General features: G+C 41.3%; 3 protein-coding genes across 5 annotated transcripts; 1 reads left to right on the top strand and 2 right to left on the bottom strand.

The window, feature by feature from the left end:
• Positions 1 to 257: 257 nt before the first annotated feature.
• Positions 258 to 6,452, bottom strand: LOC103992935 (SWI/SNF complex subunit SWI3D). 3 transcript variants are annotated; one of them, XM_009412864.3, is made up of 8 exons: positions 5,935 to 6,452; positions 5,035 to 5,564; positions 3,446 to 4,093; positions 3,186 to 3,352; positions 2,548 to 3,107; positions 1,179 to 1,378; positions 778 to 1,082; positions 258 to 585 (listed from the first exon to the last, which is right to left on the bottom strand). In XM_009412864.3, the coding sequence occupies exons 1-7, from the start codon at positions 6,395 to 6,397 to the stop codon at positions 816 to 818; spliced, it is 2,835 nt and encodes a 944-aa protein (XP_009411139.2). In that variant the 5' UTR covers positions 6,398 to 6,452; the 3' UTR covers positions 258 to 585; positions 778 to 815. The 3 variants fall into 3 exon arrangements, with proteins under 3 accessions (XP_009411139.2, XP_009411140.2, XP_065049653.1); XM_009412865.3 differs by having other exon boundaries at positions 258 to 579; XM_065193581.1 differs by having other exon boundaries at positions 5,874 to 6,003.
• Positions 6,453 to 7,741: 1,289 nt separating this feature from the next.
• LOC135679618 (uncharacterized) lies at positions 7,742 to 9,104 on the bottom strand. The gene has a single exon (XM_065193580.1). The coding sequence runs from the start codon at positions 9,011 to 9,013 to the stop codon at positions 7,937 to 7,939; it is 1,077 nt and encodes a 358-aa protein (XP_065049652.1). The 5' UTR covers positions 9,014 to 9,104; the 3' UTR covers positions 7,742 to 7,936.
• A 4,580-nt stretch (positions 9,105 to 13,684) lies between these two features.
• On the top strand, positions 13,685 to 15,799 carry LOC103992933 (pectinesterase QRT1). The gene is made up of 5 exons (XM_009412862.3): positions 13,685 to 14,227; positions 14,304 to 14,493; positions 14,556 to 14,762; positions 14,928 to 15,163; positions 15,288 to 15,799. Exons 1-5 carry the CDS (start codon positions 13,935 to 13,937, stop codon positions 15,433 to 15,435), a joined length of 1,074 nt encoding a protein of 357 aa, XP_009411137.3. The 5' UTR covers positions 13,685 to 13,934; the 3' UTR covers positions 15,436 to 15,799.
• Positions 15,800 to 16,138: the final 339 nt, after the last annotated feature.

Raw genomic sequence — 16,138 nt, 5'->3', positions numbered from 1 at the left:
TTTTTCTAACACTTCCAATCTTCTAATTGAAGTGCAAACCACCAGTAAAAGCCGGCTAGACAATACAAATTATTTCTAATCTGCTCCACACCTGTCAGCTTTTAGCTTTCTTGTGAAGAGAAACATAGGGTATGATAGTGATTGCATGCATATCTATGCGTGAAAAGAGTTCTAAGCAAGAATACGAAAACTTCTGATCCTTTCTTCAATTGACTGCATCATTTGGTATAATTCATGGCAAGAGTTTCTTTTCACCATCAAGTAAATTCCATCGCCGTAAATAGCCATTAGAAAATTGCATTTACAAACAAAGAAAATTTGGGCTATCGGGGTTTCTACGGGCAATCATTCTCTTGAAGACTTATCCAAGTAACATTGTCAAAGTGGCTACAAGGTAAAGATCAATCAGACTACAGATAGAATTGAATGTTTTTCGTTACTTCAGGTGAATACACCAACTGATTAGATGAACCTGGTTGGTATAGAATCAGAAACATCTGCATGAATTATATGCTCAGAAAACCAACTTTGCTCAACATCTGCAACAATCGGCCATTCTACAACTATTGATGCCAAAACCTGAAACTTCAAGAATAATTAAGGAACATGTCAAAACTGGAATGCAAACTGTTTAAGCATTTAACAAAGCTAAAGAACTACTTGACATGATGAGCATATGTGCTAATGCAACAGGGAAATAGCAAATCAAAAGCATTTAAGTGTGCTTCTGATGTCTTTTACTCTATAAGAAAATAAAAATGAGAAAAAGAAACATACCGGAGACTGAAAAAGAAAAAGCAACTAGACTCCCATCTTCATGGCCTTCTTACAGGTGGTGGCTTCTGCCATGCCATGTTAGGCGGTTTTATACCAGTGGCACCATACCCCATGGCTAATCTGTTTGCTGGTAAGGAAGCTGGGTTGGCTCTGAGCGAGGAAGTGGGTACACCAAGTCTAGCAGCAATTATTTGCGAGCGTTCAAGCATTAGTCTCTGTCTTGCTTTTTCTGTTTGTTCTCTCATCCTCAAGACGACACTATCAATATCAGCAAAAAATGCCAACTTTGCCTCCAACTTGTGCAACTGCAGGATAGTCAAGGCCAAATATGCCATTAATTTATTGATACACAATAAAGAAATTACAGATATGGTGGTATTGGCCATTGTTTTCTTAAGTACCTGCTTTTCAATAACCAACGAAACAAGTTTCAGAATTTCATTTTCTTCCAACTTGGCGAGAAGCTTAGCCTTTACAGCAGCAGCCGAGAGTGCGGTGACCGCAGCACGCTTCAACCTGTCTATATTATGATCATCATCAACTCCACTTGGGTCAGAATTTTTCTCATCATCACTGTGTGACTCTGTTCTCTCACCCTCATCTGCAATATACATGGAAAAAATATCATCTCACTAAATTTGTGGTTAGCTGAGTTAATCAATCAATCTGGCTAAGTAAAAAATCTTTAATTATTTCTAGCAGAAATGTAAGACAGGCCACGATTAAAGGCACCTTATTTTAGAATTATTGATAAAGCGAATATATAAAAGTTCAAAAGCGTAAGACTAGTGGTCTAAGAAAAACTGCAGCATTCTTTTCCTGGATCCAGTAACACATCAGGCACAACCTTGGTTTTCAGCCATGTGTTGATGCTGGCGAATACTTTGTCAACAATATTCAATTGAAAGAACTAATCATTCAGCAATACTGAAACACGAGCTCTTCAAATTGCTTGCCCTAATTTGTATCAGTTATGTGTAAAACCAATATCCATAAGATGCTTCACTGAAAGATGTCAGATAGTTTTTCGAACAAACCCAATTGATTAAATTAAAATGATTGGATGGTCTTAGGGTATGGGGATACTCTGTGGTTGCTTCATGAGAAATATTGGCTTTTCTTGGATGTTGTCCTCTGATTATAGATAACATGGAATTTCCTTATATATTGTTTTATGGTGTTTGGATGATCATCATATTTAACAAATGAAATTAAAAAATACTTTAGTTCATTAATCATGATTTTCTACCATATCCTATGCATTCTTGAAGTACCATGTTAGAAACATTCAAGATGAATAAATTAAGAACACAAGTCATTTGATATAGTTCATCACCGATTGTACCTATATATTTGAACAATTTGTCTGAATGCTAAGCTGTCATATATGATATTGTAGGATAATAAATTTTAATCACCTATCCATGCTCTATCATATCCTATGTTTTGAACTGAAATATCAGCAAATCTGCAACATGACATGTTGGCATCATGTAATCATAACTTATACCCATGCTTCATAAAGTAATTTTACACAAAAAAAAAAAAGTATAAAACTCGCTGGTCATGTATGAAAAGACGAACACAGAAGAAAAAAAATAGTTTGATTAATATCAACAAGATCTCTGCCAGACATTTTACATCAATTTATCGAAGTTAAAACTGAGTGAAAAGTCATTGAATTAAGTACACAAGGAATTGGCATTAGCAAATACTAACTGAAAAATTGTGATTCCACAAATTCTAACATAGGAAATATCTGTTTCTAACCTGCTTTTCCTTTGGTTTCGTTAGCTGAAGCACCTAGTTGCACACACTCTTGTTCTTCCAAAACAACTTTAGTATTTATCTTAGCTATATCTGTATGTTGTTGGACCTTGTCTGCTGAAATTAAATCCTCTGAATTTGTCATGGTATTAGGTTTCTCCCCCACTGACTTAGAACCAATAATTTCCTTCTCCTGACTCTTTGAATCTTCACCTTGAGAGGCTAAATTTTCAGTTTCCTTCATAGTGCTTTGCATAGGATCTACAGGCAAAGAAGCATCAGTTACATCCTTCACATTACTAGTCATACACTGGTCCCCAGACAAAGACTGATCAACTGATTCCTGAACAGTGGTTGGCACTGCTTTCGAAGGAATCACATCATTTACTTCTTTTTCATCAATTTGTTTTGATGAGAAATCAGGCAACAAATTGGATGAGTTCCCATCATTATCCACAGAAGCAGAAATCTCATTCTTCTCCTTAGATTCGTCAGTGGCATCTAAAGTTTGTGTTTTGTTTCCATCCTTATGAGCCTCCTCATTGCTGGTTTCAGCAACAGCACTGCAGTTTTGTTTAACAAATCGAACGTTCATTACCATGTTAAATTAATCTTTTCTCAAATATGATCAGATTGAATACCTCACAGAGAGATGTGGATCCTTCCTATCAATTGGTGGATCTTCAAGAAGAAAACAATGCCTGGTAGCAAGCTGGATGCTAGGTGAATCCTCTGACATGGCTTTCAGGGAGCTGCGGCAAGAGGCGATAACAGCATCAGATTCAACAAGACCTGACAAAAATACAGCCTGCAAAGGGAATACTGCACAAGGTCAACATCCAAAAAAAAACTAGAAAACAGGTTACATTATGCCCCACAGCTAAAATGCACTTGAACTTACGAGTGCCATGACTGGGTTTCCAGCTTCTGCAAATGAACCCAATCGTCCTTGTTCAGGAAAGTACCCTACAGCCTGAAATGCAGCCTTCAGTGCATCGATAGCAAAGCTGGCTCCAGTTTCATGGCAAATATTAACATCAGCAGTATTCTTATTAACCAAACGATCTGTTTTGGATGTTATAGGTTCATCTACAATGTCAGAACTTTCAGATTTTTTTGCTTCAGCATCAGGAGCATTTGTATGAGAGGTTTCCTCCTTTGCTTCTTTCTTGTCATCTTCCACCGATTCAGAAGTATTTGTGGCTGTTGATTCTTTAGTCAACAGAATTTGGTCCTTGCTACCTGGGTTACTCTCATTGACATCATCATCATCATCACCACCTTCTAGAAAAGAATCCTCAATGGGCATTTGAAGAAAATGTAAGATGCATTGGGCTTTGGTTTTAGTAGCAACATGTTCAGCAATCTCATTCCAATTCTCCCCAAAAAGTTCTAATGCTTCTAGTAGAAGCAAAGTCTCCTGATCTGTCCAACTCCCAACACTTAAACCAGGACCCTCTGCAGATTCCATTAGAATAAAATCAGCTGGTGACATGCCTGATCCAAACTTCCCATCGTTGTAGCAATCAGCGCACAAATCAAAATCTGCCTGTGAAGGAAATAATAAATTTTCAGCATTTCTCTAATATAGATGTACTGATGCAACTATTTGCAGAGTATCAGACAATAAAGCCAGAGATAAACAAAATCCAGTCCTTCGTTGAGCAAGATAGTTTAAGTTTCAACAAAAACTTATAATCTGAATAACTCTTAATACTACACAGCAGAGAGTTGAGATATGGAATTTACAGTATTAAATTTCAGATCCCTAGCACCCAAAATATGTAGGAGTAAAACTATTCTGAAATTGAAATGTCTAGCAACATTCTGCTTACATCAAGTTGAATCATCATTTCATATATGAACCAAGAAATAATCCTGAACATATTCATATATACAGCAGTTCAGTTTGTAGGACAATCACTTGATAATGATAGTGAAACTATTTATCATAACCATGTAATGCAAAATAACATATCTTCAATTAAGTAGCATTAGGAAGTTAGACTCACACTACCTCTGCTTCCAAATCCATGATCCATTTAACTTTTTCAATAAGAAGCTATAATAAATTTTCTTTCTGAATGAAGAACTCAATAAAAATAATGAATTGATGGACAAGTAACTAGGAAGTCTACTTTCCTAGTTTGCTGCAACTCAACAAAATATTTGCTGTAGACAAGAAAGACAACCTGACCATTATCGTTTACTAAGATCATGTATCCTAAAAAAAGTAAAATCATGATTTTGAATTTGATGAGAAAAATTTAAGGATATGAATAAACAAAAATAGCTATACACTTTGGTGGGTTAAAAGAACAACAAAGATATTGCCATCAGCCATCAATTTAAGAATTTGAGAGAGTAATATAAATAATCTTGGACTGCATGGCTCCGTGTATTGACACAACAAGAAAAGACTGTCAGACATTGTTGAAGTGGCATACACACTTGATAACCAATATTAACCAGCGTAGGAGACCAACTAACCTGCTTTTGGCAATGGTAGCGCTTTCTAGAGCAATCAGCTGAGCAGGAGTTGCAGTGGTACTCAACAGAAGGACCAACTGGCCTAATCAAATCATCAAGAAGGGCAGACTCCGGAAGCAAGCAAGGGGGCACCGCAGGTACCAAGGACTCTTCTTTCTTCGTAGCAAGACGGGGAAATGACTGAATTGTTTCAAACTGATACATCTTATCGACCAAAGTTGAAGTTTTATCTCTGTCATCAGCATCAGATTTGCTTGCTTCGTTCTCAGATGGGGGAAAAGGATGGAAATTTATAAGACCCCAATGGTCCAAGAATTCCAAGATTTCTTGCCTTGCATCCATATCTCCAACAGACAACTCTGAGAAATCTTTGAGTTCCACCTGTGTCTGTGGGTCAGAATGAAATTTCTTAATGATAGAATTCCGAATTTCCATGTACAATTCAGGTGTCCGGTTCTCAGACTTTCCACTGAAAAATGAGGGCAGCATATGCTTCTCAACGGGGTGGATCACTTTCCATGAGAACCAGCCTACAAGAACCAGATGATATGGAAATCATTTCGCATATACACTAAAATGCCTAGTCTTTCCTGATACAAACAGTTCATTAAGAAAAAGCGGTTCCCCATTAGGATTTGATCCCGAATATAAAATACTGTCCTTAATGAATCAAGTTAGTTCTCAACCATCTTCGACGTAATTAAACTGCATACAAAGATGATGCTTTGAAAGAAGAAGCATTCTCTCCTACCTAGTACAATTCAAATTGGGAAAAAAAAGAAGAAACCCTAGTTCAAACAAGCAAGAAAAATAAACAAAATTAGCAGTGGACAGAATACCTAATACCAATTACGAAGGTTTCCTTGTCACCAAGATCCCAATTTTGGTCAGAGAGCTCACCGGCAGCCGTAGGGACGGCATGAACGTCGACACCTCTAGATCGAACGGCCTCAAACTCCACATCCACGAGCGGCTCCTCGACCTCCTCCTCTTCCTCCGCTTTGATCGAGCCTCCCGAGGCGGAAGCGTCCGTGCCTCTAGCCTCCGACGCCCACGCGGAGGCCGCCGCATGCTCCACAGACCTATGGGAGGCAGCCGCGTGCTTGTGGGGGGATTGCCGAGCTCGGGTGCAGGGACCGTTATGGACGGGGAAGAGGTGGTGGAGAAGGTTTCTCTCCTTGGCCTGGCGCTTCACGGGGGTGGAGGAGGATGACGCCGAGGCTTTCCTCTTAGAACCGCTGGCTCTCCTCCGGGGAGCTTCAGCTAGGGTTTCGGTCATGAGTAACGGCGCCGCTGCGGCCGCCGCCACCGCCGTGTCGACGCTTGCCGAAGCTGGGGGGCCATCACGGCCCTTCGCCTCCATCGCTGCTTGTGCGGGCTTCTGCTGCTTCTCCCGTCGCGCACCATTCCGTTCCCTTTTTATTTATCCTTCTTCTAAAACTAATTTATTTTCTCAAAAGAAAAAAAAACGAATTCCGTGCCCTTTTTATTATCTGCTGCGTAAATTTATTTTATAGTAAATGTACGTGAGAAGAAATTAAATTTAAAATATGCAAGAAGAAGATGAGAGAATTTATCAAGTTGAATTGGGAGATTCTAATAAGTCGTCCCCACAAAATGAGCCAATGACACTGTCACTTTGGCCCCAAATCAAAACTACAAATATCCTTTTGATTATGTATCATCTTAAAAATATTTACCCTAATTGACACAAATGAGAATCTCTAAATGCATATAAGTACAAAGACTATCGTCATCACGTAGGTGCTTGTCACAAGTTTGGCGTAAAACACTCCTCTCGAGTTAAGATCTGAATCGGAGAATCCGTATATCATTACTTCTAACATTAAAACTCATTCAATCGGGAGGTCCAATTTAAGATTTATCAATATTCCTCTCAACATATACGGATAAAGGATTTACCTAAATTGAATCCTCTATAAACAAATCCTCGAAGGGATGTTATTATTTGTGCATCCGTAACATTAGTCCAACAAAACACTCTAGTTAGGATTTCGAATAGGAATTTTATGTCTTCGTCCAACTCGAGACTCCTCACACTAAGAGCTCATCGGGGAGGCCTAACTTGAAAGCTACTTTTCTTTCTAAGTCAAGTTAAATTAATTTGATCATCAACCAATATTTTAAATAGTAAAGTTAATAGTATGTGTAAATAAAATTTAATATTTAACTCATAAAATTGAAATTAGAAATTAAATTGTGATTTATGTAAATAGGCTTCGACAAAAGAACGATAACCTAAGGGATTAATTATATACTATTCTCTATAATTAATTATTTTTAATATTTTTATTTTTTATATTTTTAAAAATTATATTACGATCTTTATTCTTGTGAAAATAAAACATTGAGATAATTTTATATAATTTAAAATTTAAAAAAATAAATTTTATTATAATATAAAATTAAAATATTTTATTTTCGTAACTATAAAGATTTTAATATAAATTTTAAAAATAATAAGCATAATTATTTCTTCCATTCAAAAGACATTTCCTATACGGAATGGGCAGAAGAGTACAAACACGTGGATCAGCCCATCATTAAGAATCTGATTCATTAAGGAGATTAGAGATTCCAAGTCGGTTCTTTATCACGAAAGAGAAGAAGCCGAGCACTCAAACACAAGCATAAGCTGCCATCATGTGGACCCAACAATCTTCACGATAGACAAAGAAAACAGCACTCCAACCAAGAAAAAACATTTATAAAAGATGGAATCATGTTATTTGTCACAGCAATTGATTAGATCAATGATCAACACGCGAGTGTTTCATAATACGAGTATCCCAAATGTCACACATTATTCATGGCATCAATAGTCATATCGAGTATTAAAAGTAGTGCATATGTTCACGGGGGATGGAAGCGTCACCGTCCGTTAGCCGGACGCCACGGGAGCCACGGGAGCCACGGGAGCAACGGTGCTGATGTAAGACACGTAGTCTTCGTCGTGACCCGGAGCCGGCCCATTGAACCGGACCTCCCTCACCCGGCGGCTGTCGAGGTCCACGGCCAGCACGCGGCCGTCCACCCACAGCACCACCTCCAGATTCGTGCTCTCGAACCGCAGCGGCCGCGGGGGCTCCTTGCACGCGATCGGGTCACCGCTGTCCCACTCCACCGCCTCGCTTCCGCCGACTACTGCCAGGGGAAGCGAGCCGAGCACGGTCCATTCGTCGGCCGGCCCCAGGCAGTAGACCACGACCGCAGACCCCGTCACGCACGCGCAGCACAACCTCCCGTCGTCGCCGGCCTTTCCCAGCTGCCACAGCTCGCTGGCGTCGCCGCACCTCGGTGGCGGAAGGATCACCCTTGCCTCGTCGGCCTCCGGGTCGTAGGCGAGAACCGCGGGGGTGGACGTCCGCCAGTACGCCGCTCCGGCAGCTGAGACACCGGAGCCGGGGACGATGGGATCTGCGGAAGCGGCCACGGCGGACGCCTGCCGCCAGGCGCCTGAGACGGAAGAGAAGATCTCGAAGCGGTAGCCGCCGCCGGAGGCGTCGAGGGCGCAGACGAGGTGGAAACGGGCGGGGTCGACCGGGCTGGCGACGAGCGCGACGGCGGGGTCGTACGGGTGGGGCTTCGGGGGGCGCGGGATGGTGCGACACTCGGCGGTGGCCGGGTTGCAGACGTAGTAGGTAGACCAGGGGCCACGGAGGAGGAGGAGACCGAAAGAGGAGGAACGGGCGGCGGCGGCAGGGGGGAGGAAGGAGAGGGAGGGGTCGGGAAGGGCGGGTGGGAGGCCGCCGAATGGGGCGTAGCAGAGGCGTAATCGGCAGCGGGCGGGAGCGGAGGGGTGAAAGAAGACGCCGGAGACGGCGCCCTCGTTGCCGTCTGTGACGACCCAGTCGGCGTCGATGCCCTTGGAGGAGGCGATAAGGGTGTCGTCGTCGAGGACGGCGTCGGCTAGTATCCACTCGGATTCATCGAACACCATGGCCGGAAGGGCTTCCATCGTTTTCTTGGACGTCAAGGAAGAGGAGCCACAAAAGGTGAGCCGATGGGGCGGTTGGTTGCGCTTTTCTTTAATTATACTCCCCGTTTACAGAGGGAAGCCCGTTTATTTATGGAAAGATGAAGTGATCCACTCCTCTCCCAGCAGAGAACGACGAGAATAGGGAAACGTCGATCAACGAAAGTGTCAGACTTTTGGTTTGCGGCGCACTCGCTTTTCCTACCCTCATCCAATCGAGAGGCATTACGATCCTTCGCTCTTTCCACGTATTTTGCTTCTTCTCCTCGAATCATAAGGCAGGTAAGTCACCGTGTGACGTCGGATCGAGTAGATAAAGAAAGGCGCGGTCAGAGTTGTTCTCCGCGCACGTTACCGAGGAGTAGCGAGAGAGGTAAACACGGTTGCACCGGTGCGGCAACAACGACCAATACTTTTCGACGTTCCACCCGTGACGTACCCCTCTTACGTGGCTCCTCTAGAATCCACCCAAGCGGATGGGGCCCACATCCCACAGAGGCCGCGTCACGATCTGAACCACAAATCAAATGCTAAGCCGTTGCTCATAGTTCGATAATGTCGAGGCCATGCCGTCGGGTACGCGATTGGGTCAGTGATCTGGGGACTGGGGCGAAGCGTATGTCGTGTTGCCAACACGGTCGGTGGAGCCGTGTCGTGTCGTGTCGCTTTAGGATGGCCGACACAACTGAGGTAAGGAACCCAAAAATTTACCGCATCTGCATCGAACCACCGCGGTGTCCGAACTCATCTCATAATTAAATTAAAACATTTAAATAATCCTCTTTGTCACACCTTATTTACGATATAATCCACATATTAAGCATGCACTTAATCAATTATGAACGTTCGTACTATTAAGTTACGTCATCGTTTCGTCGAATCATAAATCCGACAACGGTTTAAGATGATGAGGTGACATTGAGGTGAGGTTACTCGACAATTTTGAAAGATGAGTCGATCTATTAAGATGCAATATTAACCATTCAGTCAAGTAGTCCAACGACGCTTCTTCCTCGTAAGTTTGTATCCAAGCCATTTAAGCACTTGCGACATCGAACCGCCGATCTCCACCACCTAAACTTGTGGTTCTTGTAAGAACATGATGGCTCACCACATATACCCCACCCTAACATCACCCACAAGATTCTTCTAAAAGAAGAATACAAGAGAGAGAGAGAGAAGAGAGAGAGAGAGAGAGCAAAATTTGATGAAGTTCGAAGCGTGTTAGTATTGGTGATTTCTAATCAAAAGATAATTTCATTTATATCTTGTATCTTTCTTATAATTGGCATTAGTCGAAGAGCAAAAGACACTATTAACTTATTCCATCTTAGGTGCATTCATCCCTCTGAGAGTCGAATTAATATTCACTTGTTACAACAAAATAATTAGTTTGATGAAAAATATTTCATTTGTTCATCATATTATCTTTCAAAAATTGACATGACATACATATTCAATAGATATTGATCAAAATCAATTGATCGAATTTACATTGATAAAAAATATATATTAGGCCACTTATACTTGCAATAGTATATTAAGTTGTGATCACACCATTTAACATAATATGGTCGGAGGGGCAAAGTATATCTTCCAAACTTTATATATTCTTAAAAATCAATCATATTTAGTAGTCAAATCCAGTATCATATTTAGACTATAGTTAAACTTTTATCCGTTTTAGAAACATAGATATCAATGATTTATTAAGACTCAAAATGTGGTCCTCCTTGTTAGCGAGAGTCAAATGTTGTCCTCCTTATTAGTGAGTGGTTCACTTTGTCGTTGTCGGGTTCATGTAAACAGATCGATGTCAGGAGGGGATTTTCTCGACTCAATACTTTCGAAGGTCAAGTAAGTATTGAGTGTAATTTAGGGAATTCTCTCCTCCCTCGGTGCAGATGAAGCAGTTGGCTTTTATATCCATGAGCGAGGGTCGATCGTATGCGATCTGATAACGGTAGTCGACTCGTCGAGCGATCGACTTGTATCTCCATACGAGTGTCAATCGATTTGCACGGATCTACGATATCGTTCCAAGCTTTTCAAAGCGACTTTGTACTATGTAGCGTTGTCTTATACGGTTTCGGATGATTAGGAAAGGAACGATCGTGCACCTGAGTCCGAGGTGTCACGTCGACATGATACACCATCTCAACCTCGAGGCTCCATGTCCATATTGATGTGTTTGTTGACTGTGGTCATAGGGGCGATACCAGAATATATCATATCATTAACATAGCATTTATTGAATATAAAATGTTTCAAGAATATTTCCTCTACTTTACAAAATATTCTTCTCGACCAGTTGTAAGTTTGGGGGACCAACTATAAAAAGACAATCAGGTCATAGTTATTAAGGTACTTTTTGTTTTCTCTTTCTATTTTACGATCTAATTTTTACCCATCGATCTTATTGTACGTTGACTCGATATGGAACTCTCACGTGTGTATCACTCGATTTATAAGGATCGAGTCGAGCGAAATAAACGTTATATATATATATATATATATATATATATATATATATATATATATATATATATGATTTGACTAAAAGAAATGATGTGTTTGGTGTCGATCAACACGCATGCATGTCCATGGAAGCTACCCCTTTGAAGATTTCAAATCCATCGTGAAGATGGACCAACTCATTCACTTTTGCTCTCCTTTTCTTTTATGGTCAACGATATTGAGATACGCAATACAGATCATAAATATTATTTTGTTTATGGTCAACGATATTGACAACGAGATGTTGATTACTTTGATGCGTAGTCATGTTGAACTTTGCCATCTATTTAAACGATCAATATTATTTTTCTTTTGCGGGTATTGACGCGTAGGAATGTGGATTGCGTTGAATGGAATTCCTCCCGCTGAAACCACGTTGAACAAATAATAACGTGTATTATTTATTATACAATTGATAGATTTTATTTTGGAATAAAGTTAATGCGTCTTATATATTGTGTGATTTAATGAATAAAATTATCTACCTTGTGATGATGATATGCTGCCATCTTACATGCTCTTCCAGAATGCTTCACCGGAGATGAATCAAAGGGAAAGAGACGGCGGGGTTCAATCGAAGTCACCAGTGAAATCGCCGTGACCTTCCCATGAAAGCAATATTTTGCTTGTAAACTTTGCTTTAGGGGAATGCTGAAAGCAATCCTCTGCTTAATGTTAAAAACCTTTGTATCATACAATTCCAGCATTATGTTAGATTTAACTCCATTTTTCTGACATTGGTTCGTATACGACTGTAGTGTTTCTATTTTTATTTGGGAAGAACAACTACATGCGTTCATCGCAATTTGTCCCGTGAAAGATTTTGGTGGGAATCAGTAGCAACAACAAAAGGAATCAAACAATTTTTCCCTCATGGATAGAAATCTTTTTATGCCAAAAAAACTACCCAAAAGGCCTTCATATATTTGCCTAAATTCAGCATTAAATATGTTAGCATGGCTAATTATATTCAAATTTTGATTAGATATTGAAGTATAAAAATTATGAAATGATTCCTATAAATAGATGTTATTAGGAATTTCAAAGAGAAGAGTCGTGAAGAAGAATTAGATTTGCTTCGTGAATATAAAAGAGAAGTGTCAAATGATGTAAATATTCTATTAATTTTTTAAATTTTTATTTTTATTTTTTTTAAATATTCTTGTAGCATCCGGATTAGTCCTACATCGAAAGTGGATAAGATTAAGATTAACTTATAAGGATCTGATGAGTATACTATTATCAACTTCAGTTTAAATATTTTAATCAATGATTTATACCAAATAAAATTAATAGGCTAATTAGTCCGCTCATTTTGAATTCTGATTTTGAATACTGATTTTATATAAGAAAATACTGATTTTGAATTCTTCCGAGCACTCACCCAACATACATTCGCTTACATCAGCTGTCGTCACAACCTGAAACAACACAGAGTGAGCAGTCAAAAGACCACATATTTGCTCATAGATTTCCATCAAATATAGGCTTGGATTGAAACAGATACCTAAACCATCCTCAACTGCTCTCACCCAAACACCAAAAACCCACATATGATCCTTAAAGATGAGCCAAAGTAAATTACCCACCAAGAAGAAGAGGAAAGTTCTTTCCCATCGTTGAAAACTGACCTCTCTTTCTTTCTTGGACACACAAACAAGGAAGGAGGAAGAATAAAAGTCAAACCATCTTAAGTCATACGACAGTCCACCCGAGCATTACATTAAAAGCAAGATTTCCCTTTGTTTCTTCCAACATGGAAGGTAGGAAACCTGATCAACCTCCACTATCGATTCCCTGACCCACCACCGGACGAAATCTCCATGAACAGCAGCCAATGTGCCTAAAATAGTTCGATTAAGTTGGCTAAAGTCGCAACATCGATCGAGCAATTAGGTCGAATCACACCAGCATGTCATGCGCAGGTAAGACTTGGATCCGATTCCACCTGCCAATGCCGAGTCTCGAGGTCTCTTACATTTCGTCAAGCAGGTTAGGTGCAGTCGAGGATCTGAGCAAGTCAAGCTCAGGAAGGTCTGATAGCAACAACGATAGCTAAGCTTAGAGAAGACAACGCACGTAGTGGGGCTCTCGACGTGTTTTAAGTATCCGCCTGGGTTTCAGTTCCTTGCTACTAACTACTCCCTCCCTACCCTTTCATCCCATCCCTTCTCGCTCTCTTGTCGTGAGCCATCTTTAATGCTTCCTTTCTCTCTCTCTCACTCTCTCTCTCTTCCTTCCCTACAGAATCCAACACACAGAGAGAGGCGAGCAGAAGCCACGCTCCCCACATTTAATTCCGTCATCTCTTCCCCCTCTCCTCCCCTGCCCTGACTCTCTCGAACTCCCACAGTCTTTATAAGACCCAGTGACAGAGAGGAAGGCCATGGAGCTGTTAACCTTCCGCCTTTCCATGGCAGCTTGTTGCATGGCGTTACTCGGCCATGTTACGGTCTCTCAGAGGTCGACGATTCAGCACCAGGATTTTATTTCTTGGGATGATTTGAGCGTCGACAAGTACACGAGAACCATGGATGCTGTTGATGGGGACGCCAGCCGTGTAATTCTGGTGTCCAAGGACGGGACGGGGGATTCCAGGACGGTGCAGGGAGCAGTGGATATGATTCCTGATGGTAACAAGGAGAGAGTGAAGATACTCATAAATCCAGGCGTATACAGGTGAGCGTGGCAAGCATACCTCATAGTTGATCTTGTAGCAGAGGATCGTATCGTTGATCGTTCATTTCTTCCGCAGGGAGAAGGTGATCGTTCCCAAAACGAAGCCTTTCATATCATTCATCGGGAATCAGAGCTCTGAAACCGTGATCTCATTCCATCTAAGAGCTTCTGACCGATACTCCAATGGTCAGAATGTCGGAACATTTGATTCTGCAACAGTCGCCGTCGAATCCGACTACTTCTGTGCAAATGGAATCACATTTGAGGTAATTTAGATCTTGTAAAGACCATTAGATATCACAGTTTTATGAACTGGATGGATTGGCAGAACACCGCTCCGGCAGCACAGCCAGGAGAGGAGGGAATGCAAGCGGTGGCGCTGAGACTCACAGGCGACAAAGCCATGATATATAGATGCAGGATATTGGGATCTCAAGACACTCTCTTCGACCACTATGGCAGGCATTATTTCTATGAGTGCTACATCCAAGGATCCATTGATTTCATATTTGGAAGTGCCAGATCCTTGTATCAGGTAAAAGCAACTCACCAAGCACTCACCCGAGCAAGTATCGACATCTTAAGACAGTACATTTCGACATCTCAGTTTAGCTGATGATACATCTCAGCATGTAGCTACCTGATACTCTATGAAACCATTATAGGACCTTGTCTTTATCAATTCATTGATGTGAAGCAGGCCTGCACACTCCACGCAGTTGCAGAAAGCTATGGAGCTGTTGCGGCATCTCAGAGGAATTCACCAATGGACAACTCTGGTTTCTCCTTCCTCGAGTGCAGGCTTAATGGGACTGGGTTGCTGTACTTGGGCAGAGCGTGGGGGAGGTATGCGAGAGTTGTCTATTCCTACTGCCAATTGGAAGGCATCATCCTTCCTGAAGGGTGGAATGACTGGGGAGATCCATCCAGAAAAAGGTAACGAACATCTGAAACACCCAAACCAAACAAAAAGATCTGACACATAGAGGGAACCATGATGATATCATTAAGCTTTGTCATCATGATTTTGTCCTCATTCACCAGTTCATGAATCATGCAGCACGGTCTACTTCGGACAATTCAACTGCAAGGGAGATGGTGCTAACTTGCAAGGGAGGGTGTCATGGGCAAGATCACTCACCTACTTGGAAGCAAAGCCTTTCATGGACAGGGGATACATTGATGGCGAACTATGGCTGAGACTGTAGTCTGTCATGCTGGAATGATGAGAACATACTTCTTCTTCTTCTCGTACACCCAGAGGGACTCCTACTTACTGCTGCTACCTGATACTGACGCTGACTGATCCGACATCCATCATCCTGCTGTTGGTTGCAGGATGATGAAAAGGTGCCGTCGCCACCTCATGTAACACACTGTGATCGATAGCTTTGCGTCATATGTTTGTTAGCCATACCGATCACATCATTTGCAGTCTGGAAGATGAGCTGACGAAGAGAATACCATGACCTTGTTCAGAAAAGGACTCGAAACCACTTCACCTTGAGATGTCTCTGCAATGACTACATTCCAAGGAAGACCACGATATTGAATTGTTCTATATATAAACTGCTCGAGATTAATAATGAAAACCAATTCAATTGCATCTTCAACAAGATAAACAGCATTACTTCAATCACTCTGATGCAGTAAGAAGTTGCAAGAACACAACCAACCCAAGGACTACAGATTTCAACGTGTTTCCAGCACCATCTAATATTTGCAGTAAAATTATATTCGATCAATTGTATGAACTGCAGGAACTCATATGATCAAGGCGCTCAACAGATCTCATACAAAGTCTCGAGAAAGACGATTCCCGAGCTTGGCTATCATCCAACTCGAGGCCTTCGTAAGAGCTAGGAAATCGGCAGGAATCTGCGGAACTTCAAGCGGGGGATTCTCCGAAAG

Source organism: Musa acuminata, chromosome BXJ1-7 (genome assembly GCF_036884655.1).
Source record: "Musa acuminata AAA Group cultivar baxijiao chromosome BXJ1-7, Cavendish_Baxijiao_AAA, whole genome shotgun sequence".
Classification (NCBI taxonomy): Eukaryota; Viridiplantae; Streptophyta; class Magnoliopsida; order Zingiberales; family Musaceae; genus Musa; species Musa acuminata.
The sequence above is the reverse complement of the archived record's forward strand: the minus strand, read 5'-3'. Positions and strand labels throughout refer to the sequence as shown.

Excerpts from the sequence above, each read along its gene's own strand:
- LOC103992935 (XM_009412864.3), bottom strand. The coding sequence starts at position 6,397 with ATGGAGGCGAAGGGCCGTGATGGCCCCCCAGCTTCGGCAAGCGTCGAC. Across the intron at positions 3,108-3,185 it reads GATCCACATCTCTCTGTGAG|TGCTGTTGCTGAAACCAGCA; the intron begins GTATTCAATCTG and ends ACAAAACTGCAG. Across the intron at positions 1,083-1,178 it reads CGTTGGTTATTGAAAAGCAG|TTGCACAAGTTGGAGGCAAA; the intron begins GTACTTAAGAAA and ends ACTATCCTGCAG.
- LOC103992933 (XM_009412862.3), top strand. The coding sequence starts at position 13,935 with ATGGAGCTGTTAACCTTCCGCCTTTCCATGGCAGCTTGTTGCATGGCG. Across the intron at positions 14,228-14,303 it reads ATAAATCCAGGCGTATACAG|GGAGAAGGTGATCGTTCCCA; the intron begins GTGAGCGTGGCA and ends TTTCTTCCGCAG. Across the intron at positions 15,164-15,287 it reads GGAGATCCATCCAGAAAAAG|CACGGTCTACTTCGGACAAT; the intron begins GTAACGAACATC and ends TGAATCATGCAG.
- LOC135679618 (XM_065193580.1), bottom strand. The coding sequence starts at position 9,013 with ATGGAAGCCCTTCCGGCCATGGTGTTCGATGAATCCGAGTGGATACTA.